This window comes from Myotis davidii, unplaced genomic scaffold (assembly GCF_000327345.1).
Source record: "Myotis davidii unplaced genomic scaffold, ASM32734v1 scaffold172, whole genome shotgun sequence".
NCBI classification, from domain to species: Eukaryota; Metazoa; Chordata; class Mammalia; order Chiroptera; family Vespertilionidae; genus Myotis; species Myotis davidii.
In genome coordinates, this window is record NW_006284343.1 from 161,368 (window position 1) to 177,242 (window position 15,875).

The 15,875-nt window shown below is 32.9% G+C and overlaps 1 protein-coding gene across 2 annotated transcripts in view; it reads right to left on the reverse strand.

The window, feature by feature from the left end:
* Positions 1-14,869, reverse strand: part of ABCA5 (ATP binding cassette subfamily A member 5) — a 51,938-nt gene extending 37,069 nt beyond the window's left edge. Inside the window, exons 1-9 of one of the 2 annotated variants that reach the window (XM_006754584.2) lie at positions 14,665-14,869; positions 12,255-12,371; positions 11,074-11,278; positions 8,919-9,080; positions 7,932-8,020; positions 6,255-6,484; positions 4,526-4,667; positions 3,417-3,605; positions 1,865-2,012 (exon numbers count right to left, since the gene is read on the reverse strand). In XM_006754584.2, coding sequence (XP_006754647.1) covers positions 1,865-2,012; positions 3,417-3,605; positions 4,526-4,667; positions 6,255-6,484; positions 7,932-8,020; positions 8,919-9,080; positions 11,074-11,278; positions 12,255-12,356 — 1,267 coding nt within the window. In that variant the 5' untranslated portion in view covers positions 12,357-12,371; positions 14,665-14,869. Of the gene's footprint in view, positions 1-1,864; positions 2,013-3,416; positions 3,606-4,525; positions 4,668-6,254; positions 6,485-7,931; positions 8,021-8,918; positions 9,081-11,073; positions 11,279-12,254; positions 12,372-14,664 lie in introns of those variants that run through there. The other variant, XM_015570575.1, reaches the window with a different exon arrangement.
* Between the last annotated feature and the right edge of the window lie 1,006 nt (positions 14,870-15,875).

The following is a 15,875-nucleotide window of genomic DNA, read 5'->3' on the forward strand; positions in this document are numbered from 1 at the left end:
GAAATTTTTTAAAAAAAGAATATCCACTCCTAGATGGCCACATGTTTCAAAGAAATCTGACCCTAATTACACAGAAGATTCTAATCGATCTTATCAGTTCTTAACATGCTCTAGTGATTGCTACTACCCCAGCCATGAGCATGTAACCAATCAGACAGAAGCAAAGCGCTTAGATGGGAGAAAGTTTCACCCTCCCTCTTCCATTGGCCATGAAACAGAAAAGCATAAAACCCCGAGCTCACAAGGAGAGCAAATCTGCCAGACTAGAGACAAAGCTGGCAAAAGCATGAAGACAGTGGGTACCTGATGACATGGTTGAGCAAGTCAAACAACTTGAAAGCCATCCTATCTCTGGACTTCCTTTGAAGTAAAACAATTGATTTCCTTCTTGTTTAAGCCAATAAGAAATGATTTTGTAGCTAAAAACAATCCAATACACTGGATATATGTTCAAATAGGACTGTACTAATGAATATTAAGTATAATACAGACAGGAAGGGTGGTAAGGAGAGATTAAATATATAAAAGTATTGTGGAGGACATTAACATATGAGTTTCTATTTAACTAGATATTCCTATTTAATCAGGATATGCCCACTAAGGATTTTGAGTGGATGATTAACTTGATTAAAGGAAATAGTGAAGTTCTTTGACTTAAGGTAAGGAATTATATGAGAGTCTAGACTAGTGCTACCCAATACAACTTTCAGCAATGATGGAAATGTCTTACATCTATGCTAGATGATATTATCATTAACAGCCATGTGTGGCGACTAAGCACTTGTAATGTGGCTTGTGCTATGAGGAAATGAATTGTTAATTTATTTAATTCTACTTAATTTAAAATTTAAAAGCCACGTGTTTAGCGGTTACCATATAAAACAGTGCAGGTCTAGAACACAGACAAAAGTAATGAAGAACTCAAGGGGAAAAGCGTAAGGGATACTGGGTATTTCAATAATATTTTGAATCTATAGGAATTTGCTGTAGATCAGTGATTTTCACCTCATGGCACACATAAACTAACTAGAATTCTGTGGCACACCAAAAAATGTTATATCTTTAGCTGGTCAGACAAAAAAAAAAAAAGGTATAGTTAAGATTCATTCACACCAGACAGCTATTTTGTTTTGTTATTGCATTGGCTGTATTTTATTTGACAATCTAAGGGAAAAGAAGTCGGTGCCCTGACTAAATAGGGAACACACCCGTTCTTGAAAATCGCTCCTACAGATGCAAGATAAAAGATGAGAGGAAAGGTAGGAGATACAAGATTGCTTCACAGTTTTAGACCTTAGAGGGTAAAATAATGAAACACTTTAGCCAAAGAAGACTGAGATAGGGAAGTACCAAGTTAAGAAGTTCAGTTAGGGACTTAAGGTTTTTAAAACAAACCGCTCTTGCCCTAGCCAGTTTGGCTCAGTGGATAGAGCATTGGCCTGTGGACTCAAGGGTCCCAGGTCTGGTTCCGGTCAAGGGCATGTACCTTGGTTGTGGGCACATCCCCCGTAGGGGTTGTGCAGGAGGCAGCTGATCGGTGTTTTTTCTCTCTCATCGATGTTGCTGACTCTCTAACCCGACTCAAGAGCCACTGTACCCAGTGGTCAGAGGGGGACCATTCCTTTCTCTGAAATAAAAATCTATAGTATATTTTAAAAAAACAACTGCTCTCTTTTTACACAATCTTTTTATGTTCACTAGTGGTTAAGACACAGGTATAAGGTATACTTATTTAAATTAAATTAAAAGCTTTAACAATGAATATAAGTTGGGTGCTCTGGCTAAAAAAGAAAGAAAATTAAGTTGATCCTATGTGGACAAAACTGAAAATCTTTAAAGTTAAATCCAAAAACTATGTGCATACCTGGAATGACTTGATCAAGATAAACAGCCAAGAGGATATAGAATATACTATTAAGTATTAGCATGATAATAGTAATAATTAGAGGATATGGACCTTCAATCAAATTATAAAATAAAGCACCTTCATTAATATCTTCCAAATGCATGACCTGAAGAACAAAAACACAAACTTTATTAAACAAAAATGATAAAAATAAGCAAAAGCTACCACTACTTAGAGTTACTCCTTATATCCAGAGTGACAATAATCAAACTAGGCTGTTTAACAGATTAAAATCTACCAAATTAGTAACATAAATTTATAAGGAAAACAGTAAGAACTTTATCTTAAGTTTATCACAGCAATCCCTTTCAATCATGTTTTAAATGTGGTGCTTCAAAAACTAGTATACATCCACTCCTGGGGTATTGAAGTCTAATAGTATTATTATCAAATTAAATAAAAATAAAGTATGATGTTAATACTAACTAATGCAAACAAAAGACTTATGGTCCACATAGAAGGCAAACAAATTAAAATTATTTCATTTGAGAATAAAATTAATGTCAACATCTTTTCAATACTGAAAAGGGACAAGGTGTTAGAATTAATTAACCTAATTAATAGAATTGTTAAGTTATTCATGGTAGCAGTATGTGACAGAGCAGAGAGGACTGTATTAGAGGTTGAGGCCTCATTTAGCTTGTAGACCTGTCAGTAAGTGAATAAACTCTAACTACACCACCTTTCTGAATTTCAGCCTTATCTGTGAAAAGAAGATGAATTAAATGACACTAAAGGTCCCTTCCACTCACCTTCCTAAGTGAAGGGGACTTGATGGATTTCCAAAATGTGTTAACAACAGCTCTTAGGTCTTAAGTTGTTAAAATTTCTTTAACTCAATATTTTCAAACAATCTATCTTAAGTCTCTACCCAGCAAACATGAATAATGTCTTATACTAAGTAATTCATTTTTTTTCTGACATTAACCAAATGTATGTTGCTACATAAAAGTTTCTTATAAGAATTTTTCCCTTAGGACCTACTAGCTCCTGTAAAGACTAATAAAAAATCAAATTTATAAATCTAAATATTATTTAGGTGAATGATAATCCCATGAATCCTGGGCAATAATATCCACCAGGTCTACTTATTTTATTGCTACACTCATGATATATTTGTTCTGCTCCATACACAATTCCTCCAGACACACATCTGAGATTATTTTACAAAAGGTAGCAAGGTAACCAGACCATAAGCAATCTAAATTACCTGACACCTAAACTAATCTTTTCTAACAAACTGAGTTATTGCAATGAACTAGACTGCTGAGATATACTAACACAGAAAGTGGAGAATTTACAAACAGATAATATAAATGAACAAATTAAAAATGGAGAAAATATAAATGAAACCAATATAAAATGTACTTCAGTATTCAAATATTCCTTTCTCAGATTTAAATTTAATTTTTTTTTCAAATCACAGGTAGTATTCATGGTAATATAGTAAGCTGCATGAAGCTGAAGAGAAAAGACAACATTTAGTGAAAGCAACATAAATGTCACCTACCTGTGCAATACCAATCAAAAAAGTACACTGACAGAAGGGACTTAAAAGCCATACCAATGATTTGGGAAAACTTTCCATGAGGACTATCAAAAGGCCAACAAATCCAAAAGCTACAGTGACTAAAAATTCAACTATTCCCACATGTTTTGACTTTTTAAACAGAGGTGTCAGCATTAAAGCAAAAAATACCTATAAAATATAAATATTAAGTTTAATGCACACTGTTCACATACATTGGTATTAAAACAAATACAATTAATTTCTAAATGCTACAGTAAGATATTTTATTTTCATACAAATAGTGATATACATTTAAAAATTTAAACTGAAAAATTTAAAAACTGCATAGTATCTATCTAGTAGGCAAACATGATCACCTCTAGTCTACAGAAGCCATAAACAGCTATGTTTCTGGAGTTAGATGTATACATATATGAACAAATCAATAAATCAATAAGCTTTTAAATACAGATCCCATCATTAAAGTTTTATGTAACGATATGAAACAAAACTAGTTAAAAACTGGGCAATTATGTAGAAAAGTATATGAGTTATATGTAAATTATTATGTTAAAGAGAAGAGGTGATAGTGAAATATTAAATAACTGGCACAGCATGGGTATATAAACCAACCAAGATGGAAACTAGAACCACTTAAAACAAAGGCTGGTCATTAACAGCCAGCATTCAGCCAATATACTTAATGGATACCAACACTTCCAAAGAGCTGTATTTACAAAGACATTATCTTAAGACAACATCATCCTGTAATATAAGTTAACTTTCAAGATTTCATGAAAACAAAGGAATAAAAAGTCCAGTACTATACAATCTTAAATGCAGATGTTATATGAAGAGTAAAAGATAGGTTCAGAGGGTTTGTATGTGAAATACATCATATAAAAACAAGTTAAATTGAAAATTTGAGACTATTTGGTACCTTTCCTAGAATGAGGTATAATGATGCCATATGTGTTATTTATCAATAACCTCATAACAATATGTCTTTCTTGGGAAATTGACTATAAATAAGCCAAAGAATAAGACTTTACTACATTAAACAAATATTTTGGCAGTTCCTTATTCCTATTTCAAGTTGAAATACTTACAGATGACAACCCATAAAGGAAAAAGAGTAGAAATATCACAACGCAGCTACTTTGAGGGAATAATGCAGAAGTTGTTGCAATAACTGCCATTAGAATGGACATAAGAAAAATCAAACTTGCATACAGAAGAACCCAGGAGAGCCTAAAATGAGAATACAAGTGCATTATGGTTAAATGCATGGGGTTTTAAAAAATCAAAACAAATCACTTTAAACAAAATTTCATCTTTATTTCAGCCATTATATTCTTAACATTAAATCAATCTATTAGTTTCTGTATATATTCATATATTGAAAATGAATACTCTTGTATGTAATTAAAAATACAGTACTGGTTAAGTTATACTGATATAGATATTAAATGATGATTATCTTTGCAAGAGTAAAAAAATGAGTTATTATCAATCATGATTAATTTAAATTTAATATTTCAAAACTTCAATCATACACATTACTTCTGATTTTCTTAAAATATAAGAGTTTAGTGACTAACAATTTTCTTTATTGCATGTGCTACAAATAAAACCCCTGATAACTTATGGTATTTTAAACAATAAAGACTACATCACTAATCAACCACATACGTAATAAGTACATAGTTACACATCAGATCAAGAAAATCAATAACAGATTCACTATAATTGTTTGAAATTTCTCCTCAAATCAGAGCTGAATGGAATTTCTATAGCAGTTTCATTTTATCTTTACTTTTCAAGTTAATAGGTTATGATTTAATATATGCTATCATAAAATCACTGAAATAGAGCTAAAGGATACCTAAATTTCCAAAATGCAACTCATCATTTTACAGAGGTAAAACTGAAGCACTGAAAGACTATTTTGCCTAAATTCTTCCAGCTACTGCTTCCTCACAGAATACTTTCATAACCCAATGCATCTTAAAAACCAATCACTACTAAAATGACAGGAGGTTAAAAAAAAAAAAAGAGCAAAGAAAACAGGTTATACACAATGATCCCATCAGGTAAAGTGTTATAATTAATTGTTGCATTGAGTTAAATGGAATAAAATTTTGTAAATTGGCCTATAATACCAACTCACATGCTTACTAACTTTTTCCAAAATGTATTAACTTTTCTCCCAATATGGGGTCAAAATAAATTTTCTCACAATTCAATAGGAAAATTAAAGAAAACAGGCCTAGAATTACTAATAAAAATGCATGACTCTATAAAATTATCAGTTTTAAAATGCTCACTTGTAAAAAATTTTTCATTTGTTTCTCTATCAATTATTTAAATTTCATCTTAATTCACGCAAATAACCTTTTTTCAGGAAAAAGGCCTATAAACTGCATGCACAAAGTTCAATCATTTTAACTAAATTTTTAATAGCATGTACATCTATGATACTGGGAGAGGACCATACAAAGCAATTAATTTCTAACTCTCCAAGAGCTCATATATTCTATGCACTAAAAAAATACACTAAAATACATGGAGCACACTTTATCAATTCAAACAAAATGTGAAATAAAATTTAAACACGTAATGTTAACATGCTTTCCAAATCCCACTTTTCTTATGTTAAAACAAGCCAATCAATTGCTGAAGCCTGTTGAATAGTCTCACATTTCAAGAAAAGGACAATCACTGTGAGAAAACAGGAGCAGTACCTCTCCTACCAAGTTAGGTGAATAACAAAATTGAAATTCTGAAGATTTGTATAATTAATTATTAATCACACTGAATAAACTCTTAATAACATACCAAAAGGCAGTGTCATGAAGTCCCATTATCTTTAAAAACTCTTTTAGCTTTTTCTCTTTTTCTGCCACGATATGAATTGCCAAAAAGTATCCAAAGGGTGAAAATGCTATTACTAAATATATTAAAATTACTCCTCGGGGAAAGGTATCTATTTCTACAACAGCAGTTTCTCCCATAATAACAGCTTTAGTTGATTCCAGCTCCTTCCATACAGAAACATTGGTCTTCAACTATAATTGGAAAATGTAAATACATTCGGTTAATTTTCTTCTGAAAGTAACCCCTAAAAAACTGTGATAAGTATACCAAAAAAAAAAATTAGTCAATAACCTAGTAAATACAACCCTCAAGAAGCTACACAGCTGAAATAAAGTGACTGATCCCAAAACCATGATAGAGTAGAATACTGCTTTTATATATCCTGGAAGCAGACCATAAAGTTTAAAGTCTGAAGTTGGGAAGTACACATAGTTTGATAAAATAATTTGTCAAAGAAAATAAAATTTCACAGCTACCATCTTAAGCAATTATGTACGTATATTAACAAACATATTCATTTATAAAATTGAAGAATTAAGGAATGATTACTAGTATCATGAATGAATATCATTAAAAGTGTCTTTTTAAATAGTATTTTTTTAAAATAGTATGTCCTATTGTTTTATAATATGTGTGTACAGCATGTATAGGTAGAATAATATAACTATGCCCTATGATACCTCTACCAACATTCAACGGAATGTATAAAATGTGATCTGCTTGGCCTATTCTTCCAGTGTGGTCTGGACTGTCTGTACCTTAAACTTCTCTATGATTGGTTTGTGTAATATTACGTATCTGTAATACATATACCATGTGTGAGAGTTTATAAGACAAGTCTACATATATTATCTCATTTGGTTCTTTTAACAACCCTGTCAGGTAAAGCATTATTATAGTCATTTTACTATATAGCAGTCTAACAACAGAGATAGATCTTCTGTTAAAGGGCTCCTGTTCATTTTTATAAAAATGTGAAACATGGATCAGGTCTAAGCGTGTCTTTGAAATATAATTGTAACATTGTATATGCAATCCTAGTGGCGGTACAGTACTAAAACTATACTGCCAAAAAGCAATAGGCTGACCTAGCTTTCCCTCTAAATTAACCGAGTTTTGGAAAATCACTTAATCTCCCTGTGCTTTACTTTCATATATAAAATGGACATAATAACAGCAGCACGAATCACAAAGGGTGGGTAAAGATTAAAATGGTTAATATTAGCACATAACTTAGAATCATGTTTGGCAAATAAATTATAAATGTTAAATTAAAAAATAAAATCTACTACTATGATTAAGATAAAGATACTCACTTCCTTTAAAATAAGTTATTTTTATTCAAGTGGAAAAGTCTGCAAATACAGATCTTTCACAAATATTACCTATGGTCAACATAGATACAATAATACAGATATATAGAACACTGAATCATATATTTAGAAATTATCCATTAAATGTAGGTTTCAAAAATATTAAAACAGAAAATAAGACTTTTTCCTTATCTTTTTCCCTTAAAGAAGTTATAAGTTATGTATTTTATTCATTTGACAGCAGTCAAAACAAATACTGCTGTAAATACCTGGGGTATAATTGTTAAAATAAGGTTTGGCTTTTTTTTTTCTTTATCATATTTACCTGAATAATGGCAGCATCTATGGATGCTTGTAAGACTGTGAACCCTGAGGACCAGTACTGAGCAGCCTCACATGACTTTGAACAGCCAGCTATGGGGGGGAAAATGTGAGACATAAGATTTTGCATGACTTGCAAATGCCTTCTTTTAAAGATAACATATGGAGGTTTACCAAAGTAATATGATTACTCATTTTCTACAGGACCAAAGAAAATAAGCAATTACGCTTCGAAGACTAAAAATATCACATTCCTGATTTATTTGAAATTTTTGAATTAGTAAGTTAACCTGTGTTATGATACTGAATGGTAAGTGAAAATAGAAATTGTAAACCTAACTATTTAAAATAAGTCACTTTTCTGTTTTAAGGTAAGTTACTCTAAAATGACTTATCAGCTTCAAAGCACTTCCAGATACAAGGACAAGCCCAGGTTAAGTCAATAGAAAAAAATATTTTCTAAGGGCTTTTTGGAATTAGTCACAAATGCAATACTTAACATAGTGACTTCAATATTGATCAACAAATATCTCTGGTTAATAATATTTCTTCAGAACTTTAAGCATTAAAGGCTGTTTTCCATGTTTCAAACATAAACTAATGAAGTTCATTGGTGGAAAACCTTGAGGTTTTAAAGATATGTAATATACTATTTGTGAAAACAATTACATGGAGAAAAAATACAGATTTAGAAAGTCATATGATTCAAGATACATTTTTCTGTTACTGTAATCGATGTTATATAAATGTATTAAAATGAAAATGGGTGTTACATTAATTATATTTTATATTATATATGTAGATGTAGATAGGTGGTTATTTAAGTATACTTACATATATTCATGCCACACTTGACAGTTTCCGTATCTGAACAAGTAAGTATTGTTGAAAATGTCAATGTTGGACCCCACAAAAATTTTGCATATGCACGACGAGCAGCAAAACACATACATTTAACTAGTTTTCAATTTTTTAGGGAGAAACTACTTACCTCTTGAATTCATATAAACAGAAGTTACTGGAATCATATCAGGAAAAAAACGGAGTTCGTAGGACATGAAGTCTTTGAAAAACACGCCTACAAAGCTGTCGGTCTTAAAAAGACTGGATGCTAGCAATTCCTTTTCATTTGCATATTCTTCGGTAATTATGACTATAAAATACAACAATATAGTTAAGTCACAATTTAAAATAGTTTACCTAATACAATAGACCAAATTTACCATTATATTTGATGAATGTACTGTTTTGTAAGCACTTGTTTTATGTTCTAGCTTCTTAGAAAATGAATAGAGCTCTTCTAAAAAAACTACTAAAAAAATAACAAAATAGTACAATTTTACGCATACGATTTAACTGTCATTTAATTATATAAATTATGTACATGTTATTGGTATGATAAGAGTATACACTTTACATGTGATACTTGCGGGTCACTTATCTATCTCCAAGTAAAACTATACAAATAAGTCCTTGATAAATGAGTGGGTATTTTCTTTTCAAATATCTTCTTATGAAGAAAATTCCAGGATCCTTCTCAGACACTAAAGTATATATTTTAGTAACTATGATGCAACTCTTCTTTGAATAAAAATTGGCACTTAAAACCAATACAGCCTGTTCCTCTCTTAGAAGCTATGTGGAGGAAATACTGTAGTCATCATTCGGATCCTTTCACATCAGATAATCCTAATTTTAAAATATTTTCTTGCGGCTTTATTTACAAGCAACTAGTTTTTAGTACAGAAGCTTCAGAACATGTGGTGAAGTGGAAAGAACATGGGATTAGTATTTAACTTTATTACTTATTAGCTGAGTGAGCACAGGCCAACAACTCCCCAAACTTTAATATCCTCATCCACAATACCTACCTGATCATACTGGGTTCTTAAGATCAAATGCAGTCACAAATATGAAAATGCTTTGTAAATGTAAAGTATTACTTTAAGTGTTAATTATTGTGATTTTCCAGACCTTCTAAGGCAGACCTGCCACTCCAGGACTGATAGGGATAAAAAGGGTGTTAGGTCAACGTCCTCTTAGTCATATTACCATGTATGCAGGTATATCCCACTTTCAGATAGCTGTTGTTAAAAGGACAGAACTTTAAAAAAATCTATATATGTTTCCACTATTTTGGCATCTAAACTAATATACATTGACTTGAATTCCTTTGGTGTATATGTTTTTCTCCTGCTTAGACTTATCAATAAATTTTGTTCTTAACATTTCTGATCAATTTTTTGAGCTGGCATGCTAAATTATTTGATTATTCATGTTACTTGTGTTTAATATAAGCCAACAAACATGCTATATACCAATAAGATAGGTGTTCGATAAAAATATTAAATAGCAATAAGCCAGAAAGAAGTCAATGGGGGAAGTTACTTGACTTTGATTGTATAAACAAGCATCTTCTGTTCAATGATGCACTATCCAATAATGTCATAGCATATACTAAAAGTTAATTACAACTACCCTATTATAAAACATGTTAATGTTATTATAAGACATGCCAATCTGTCATTTTCTACAATTCAGTATTTCATTAAATCAGTCACCACAGTATGGACATTTCTGTCACTTTCTCCAAGTCCTGCTTTAGGTTCTCTCTCAGCCACTTTACTCTTAGTGCCTCATTGATTTCTATTCCATTTCTTTGTGAGAAGTACAAACTGAGGAAAAATAATTTAGGCACTTAGCCACAGTCATAGTCTCCAAAACTAAGTACTTCTCCAGTTTACACCACACACCTCCATAAATAACTATGGCAATCTGAAAAGATTACTGCTTTATCAACTTTATCATATATTTCTAACCTCTTAATTATTACATGAGACAGACTCGAAATATTCCTTCAAATCTTTTATCCCATATAAACATACTTATTTTGTAAGGGCCTAAGAATTAAATATAAACTCTTAAAACATATAATATATGCCTCCTGTTACCAAAAATATAAATTAAAGTTCCACAAGAAAAATAGGACAGAAGAGTTAAATGATTTTAGTATTTTTCTAAAACTATACTTTGGTGAAAGGGCATGTCTGTAAGTGTTAAGAATGCTATTCACTCAATAAAGCAAGCAGAAAAATACTGACGGGGCTTTCTGTAACAGATAGAATACAGATAAAAGCTCACAATACCATCAGAAAGGTGATCAGTAGAAACCTTTTGCATGATGTTTCTTGTAATATTAGTCGCTGGAGTATATCCAAGAATTAGGTTAAAGAGAATAGATTTGTCCATAGAATTAAGTTCCATATCAGGCACTTCTTCATATTTCTTATTTGGATGCATCATGCTAATTAATATTAACCAAAATAAAAAAAACAGTGGAAAAAGAATTTCCTATAATAAAGGGAAAAAAATGATTATGAAGTATAACAATGGCAACAAAATTCATCAAAGTTTCTATGCAAATAATATAATTAATGCCAAGAAAAAACATGAGAAATTTGGCTCTCAAGTACAAAAAGTAAAAGCAGTTCTATCCTAACTCAACAGTAGTATTAATTTTCCTTTACACTTTTGCTATATTTTAAAAAACAAGTCATGTAATAAATTAAGACATAAATTAATATGTATTTAAACAAATGTACTCATATATAACTTTATTTAAAATAACTTACCAAACACTCCTAATAGAGAGGACCATAAAAATGTCTATTTAATTCTACATTAAAACTCATGCTTTAATTATACCTCAATTTCTAAAACTACACTCAGTTAAATTCAACAGTCTGCTATAATAGAGATGAACTATTATTTCATCTTGCTATTTAATTGTTCTGCTGATTTCAGGAGAAGATGAACAATATATTTTCATCCTTTAAAATTATTATTAACTGGTTAGCCAGAGTTCTTATTTTCTTTCAGCCTTTAAAGCAATGTATGCTTTAAAACATTAGTGTAAACAAATATATGACATAATTTTGATAATGTTAGGCAATTCAACCCAGAGTCAAAAGATGGGAGGTTATGGGGAATAAACTATGAAATAATGTTCAACAAAGTTGTCTGTGGAACTTATTTTTCATTTCATGAAACTTGGGAAATACATTCCTAAAAATTCAAAATTAAGCACTGATACCAGACATTAACTAAATTAGGAATTATTAGAATTTTTAACATTTAGAAAATAAGTAATTTAGATACTTTCCTATGGCTTTTTTACTTCACAAGCAAATTATTAAAGGAAACTAAAAATATAAAATAAAAAAATACATTTTGTAATAAAAATGTATTCCGCAAAATAAACATCTCTTAAAGATGCAATGCAGAATAAACTGCAAGAAGGCATAAGAAAGAAAAACATTTAACTTACCTGAACACTACTTTTTTTAGTCCTGCATTTAATTAGGTAATTCTTCAGTAGCAGTGTCCTGGTCTGTCTCCAAACTCCCACCTCTCTAATTGCAGTAGCCATGTTTTCTGGATCAGTCTATAAAGGGAGGAGATTTAAAAACAAACAAAAGAATTTAAAAACTGGAACCACACGATTAAGAACATGCCATTTTTTTAAAATATATTTTTATTGATTTTTTACAGAGAGGAAGGGAGAGAGATAGAGAGTTAGAAACATTGATGAGAGAGAAACATCGACCAGCCGCCTCCTGCACATCTCCCACTGGGGATGTGCCCACAACCCAGGTACATGCGGTTAACCGGAATCAAACCTGGGACCCTTCAGTCTGCAGGCCGACGCTCTATCCACTGAGCCAAACCAGTTTCGGCAAGAACATGCCATTTTTAATGGCAAAACAAACGAACATCTCAGTCTCACGTTGCATGGAGTTAAGCATACTCCAAGCTCTCTCCTGCCTGGACAGAATGCATGGAATAGCAACTTGAAGACCCTGGGAAGTAATTAGTGGCATGTGAAACAAGAGGGAGCCAGAATTATAACTACCCCCCAACCCACAGGGAGCTTGCCACTTTTTCCCTGGGATGCACTGGAAGCAGGCACCAGGGCACTCATCTTATTTTGTTTTCTGCTTTTTCTTCTGTGCCCGCCCCCCAGTAATCCCAAGAGAGTGGTGGCAGGCTGCAATTACGAGTTTAATGCAGCCAAAACTTTGAAGCGGGGGAACCTTTCTCCCCTTGGGGTGGAGTTATGGTTCCAAAGGAGTGGGGCTATCCTACTGCTTTCTCCACTTGCCACACGGGACCCTGGATGTTGTGAATGTGGTTGCGGAATGTGGTTGTGTAGCCCCGTGATACAGAAAAACCATAGCTTTCTGGCTGGAGGATGAAAAAGAGGAAAGTCAGCACGGAGAGCAAACCAAAAGGAGCTCAGGAAAGAAACAGTGCAGTTGTTTATTAACTCCCGGATTAACCCTTCCCAAACTGGGCAGACAGGGACCTTAGCCTATTCTGTGTACCAAAGACTTGAGGAACTGAACAGATAGATGTCAGACCACTGCCCGGACCCAGTGGCACACACAGGACATATCCAAACTGCACTGCAAAGGCTTTTGAAAACCAAACTGAAACTAGAACCACAGCTCAAACAGTGTGGGGAGAAACCTGCAGCCTGAACCTGACCAGGCTGACAGCAGGCTAACCGAAAATAACAACACTCTCCATAGGATTAAGACAAAACTCAGTCTCATACAATCCAAAATTGCTTGGCAAGTGAAGCATGTGGAAAACTCTTTTAAGAAAAGAAAATCAGCAGAAGCCAATGCCAGGATTTCGAAATTATCTGGCAAAAAAATGGAAAGCCGCTATTAAATAAAGTGCTTCAGCAAGTGGTGGTGTTGAAAAGAATAAAAGGGAAAGGCAGTGAGGAAGGCCTGGCCTGCCCCACATTTAACACTGGCTGTGAAAACAGAATCATGCAGACAATATCCAGGAGTTCGCTCTCTAGTAATATAGTTCACACAAGCACATGGCAGAGTTGGAAATGATGGAGAGGACCATACAAAGTTCAAGAGCAGCTTTCTGAGTAAATAGCATATATCAGGCTTTCCCTTTTGTAACATGTATTACAAGATGATCCTTGAAAGCACAAGTTAACAGCTAAAATACAATAAAACTTTTCATGGCATATTTTTTTAACATATCATACTTTCTCCAAAACTTATAAAGCTTGATATAGTTCTGACTCAAAGTCTTACCAATGCAGTATTTTTAAAACTCTTTTAACAAAACCACTTCTTAACTGCTAAAGAACAATGACAAAGATACAGAAATAAAGGTACAAAACTTTTAAAAAAATTAAGTTACTGTCTATTGACTCACAGCATACCTGGGGAATGCATTACTTTCGTTGTAGTACAGCTTTAAATAATAATTAGATAGGTTTTAAACACCTAATATTAATCAACTATTTAACTTTCCTAGATGAATACTTTCCTAGGTTAAATAATTCATACTAAATCTAATAAATTGCAAGAAAACTGAAAGCCACTAAAGCCCTTTCTCCTTTTCTAATATATTAATAATTGACTTAAAAGATTAGAAGTTTACATAATCTGAAACTCAATCTCAAAAATTCATTTATTTACTAAAGAAATATTGATTACTGCATTAGCATGCCATGAAACATATTTCACCTTTCTCAAAACAATACAAAATGTACATGACCTTTATAAATAACTATTAGGGGAAAATCATGTGGAATACATTAGTTTTATTTCCGAGAGAAATGAATTCAGATTATATCCTATAAAATAAAGAAACTGAATCATCCTGATGTTCGTAACCTTCTGGTAACAGATGAGGTCAATCACCTTAGCAAGCTTGAAAGATTCTCAGAAAGGCTCTCAACTGAAAATGTTCCGCTATCTCCCACAGCTGTCTGTCAGAGGTTACTTCTGGTCCACCCCAGCAAGCTGATTATCACTCCTTTGTGCCAAGTCTGTAACCAAAAAATAAACTGTAACTGCAGTTACCATACTGGGTCATCATTATTTATTTGTTTACACGTCTTAATCTTGAACTTGACCATGAGATCCTTGACGACAAAAAAAAAAAAAAAAAAAAAAAAAAAAAGACTGCCTAATCTATCTTTGTTTCTCTACCACCAATGGTAATATTATAACCAATATCACCTTCCTGCAAATTACTTTAGGAGGCCTGCTGAGAGTCTGTAGAGATCAATGGTCTGCAAATTACAATGGAGGAGGTGGTGGCTAAATCCAGCCTGTTTTGTATAGCCCCAGTTCAGAGGGTTTTCCCCCATTTTTAATGACTGGGGGGTTGGGGGGGTCAAAGAATAATATCTTGTGACATGTAAAACTCACATGACATTCAAATAAAGTGTTAGTGGAACACAGCCACGCTCACTCGATTTGGTATTGTCTATGACTGCTTTGTGCTACAACAGCAGGGTTAGGTAATGGAAACACAGGCCAGATGGTCTGCAAAACCTAAAAACCTGGCTCTTTACAGAAAAAGTCTACTGACCCGATATGGATTAAAGGAATAAGAAAAAGTGGCACATTCATTTCACACTAAACATAATGACGAAAAATAAGTTAGACACTATCACTGACTTTACAGATAGATAAAATGTAATATAATGTGACAACTGGGGGAAAGAGCTTGGAAAAGACTGGAATGGAAATTCCAGGCAGAGAAAAAAAGGAATGGAAAAGCTAGACTCCCAAAAAAGCTTAACTTGCATAAAGAACAAGGACGCCTGCAATATGGCAGAGGCACGGACAAAGTGAATTAGGGCAAAGGACTGCAGGTGCATGCTCCATACCACACTGTGCAGACGGGCAATGGAAGTACGTTCAGGAATACTGAGCATGCAAAATCCAATTGAGACACTCTATTTTGTGTACCCACATAGAGCATCCCATATTTCCTCTACCAGGCTTTCCATACCTCAGCCTGACTGGTTAATTGCCTAGCAATCATCTATTTCACTAATCCATTCACTCTCCCAAAGCCCCAACCTTCAAAAAGCATCCACCCTCCCTACCCCCCCCACCCC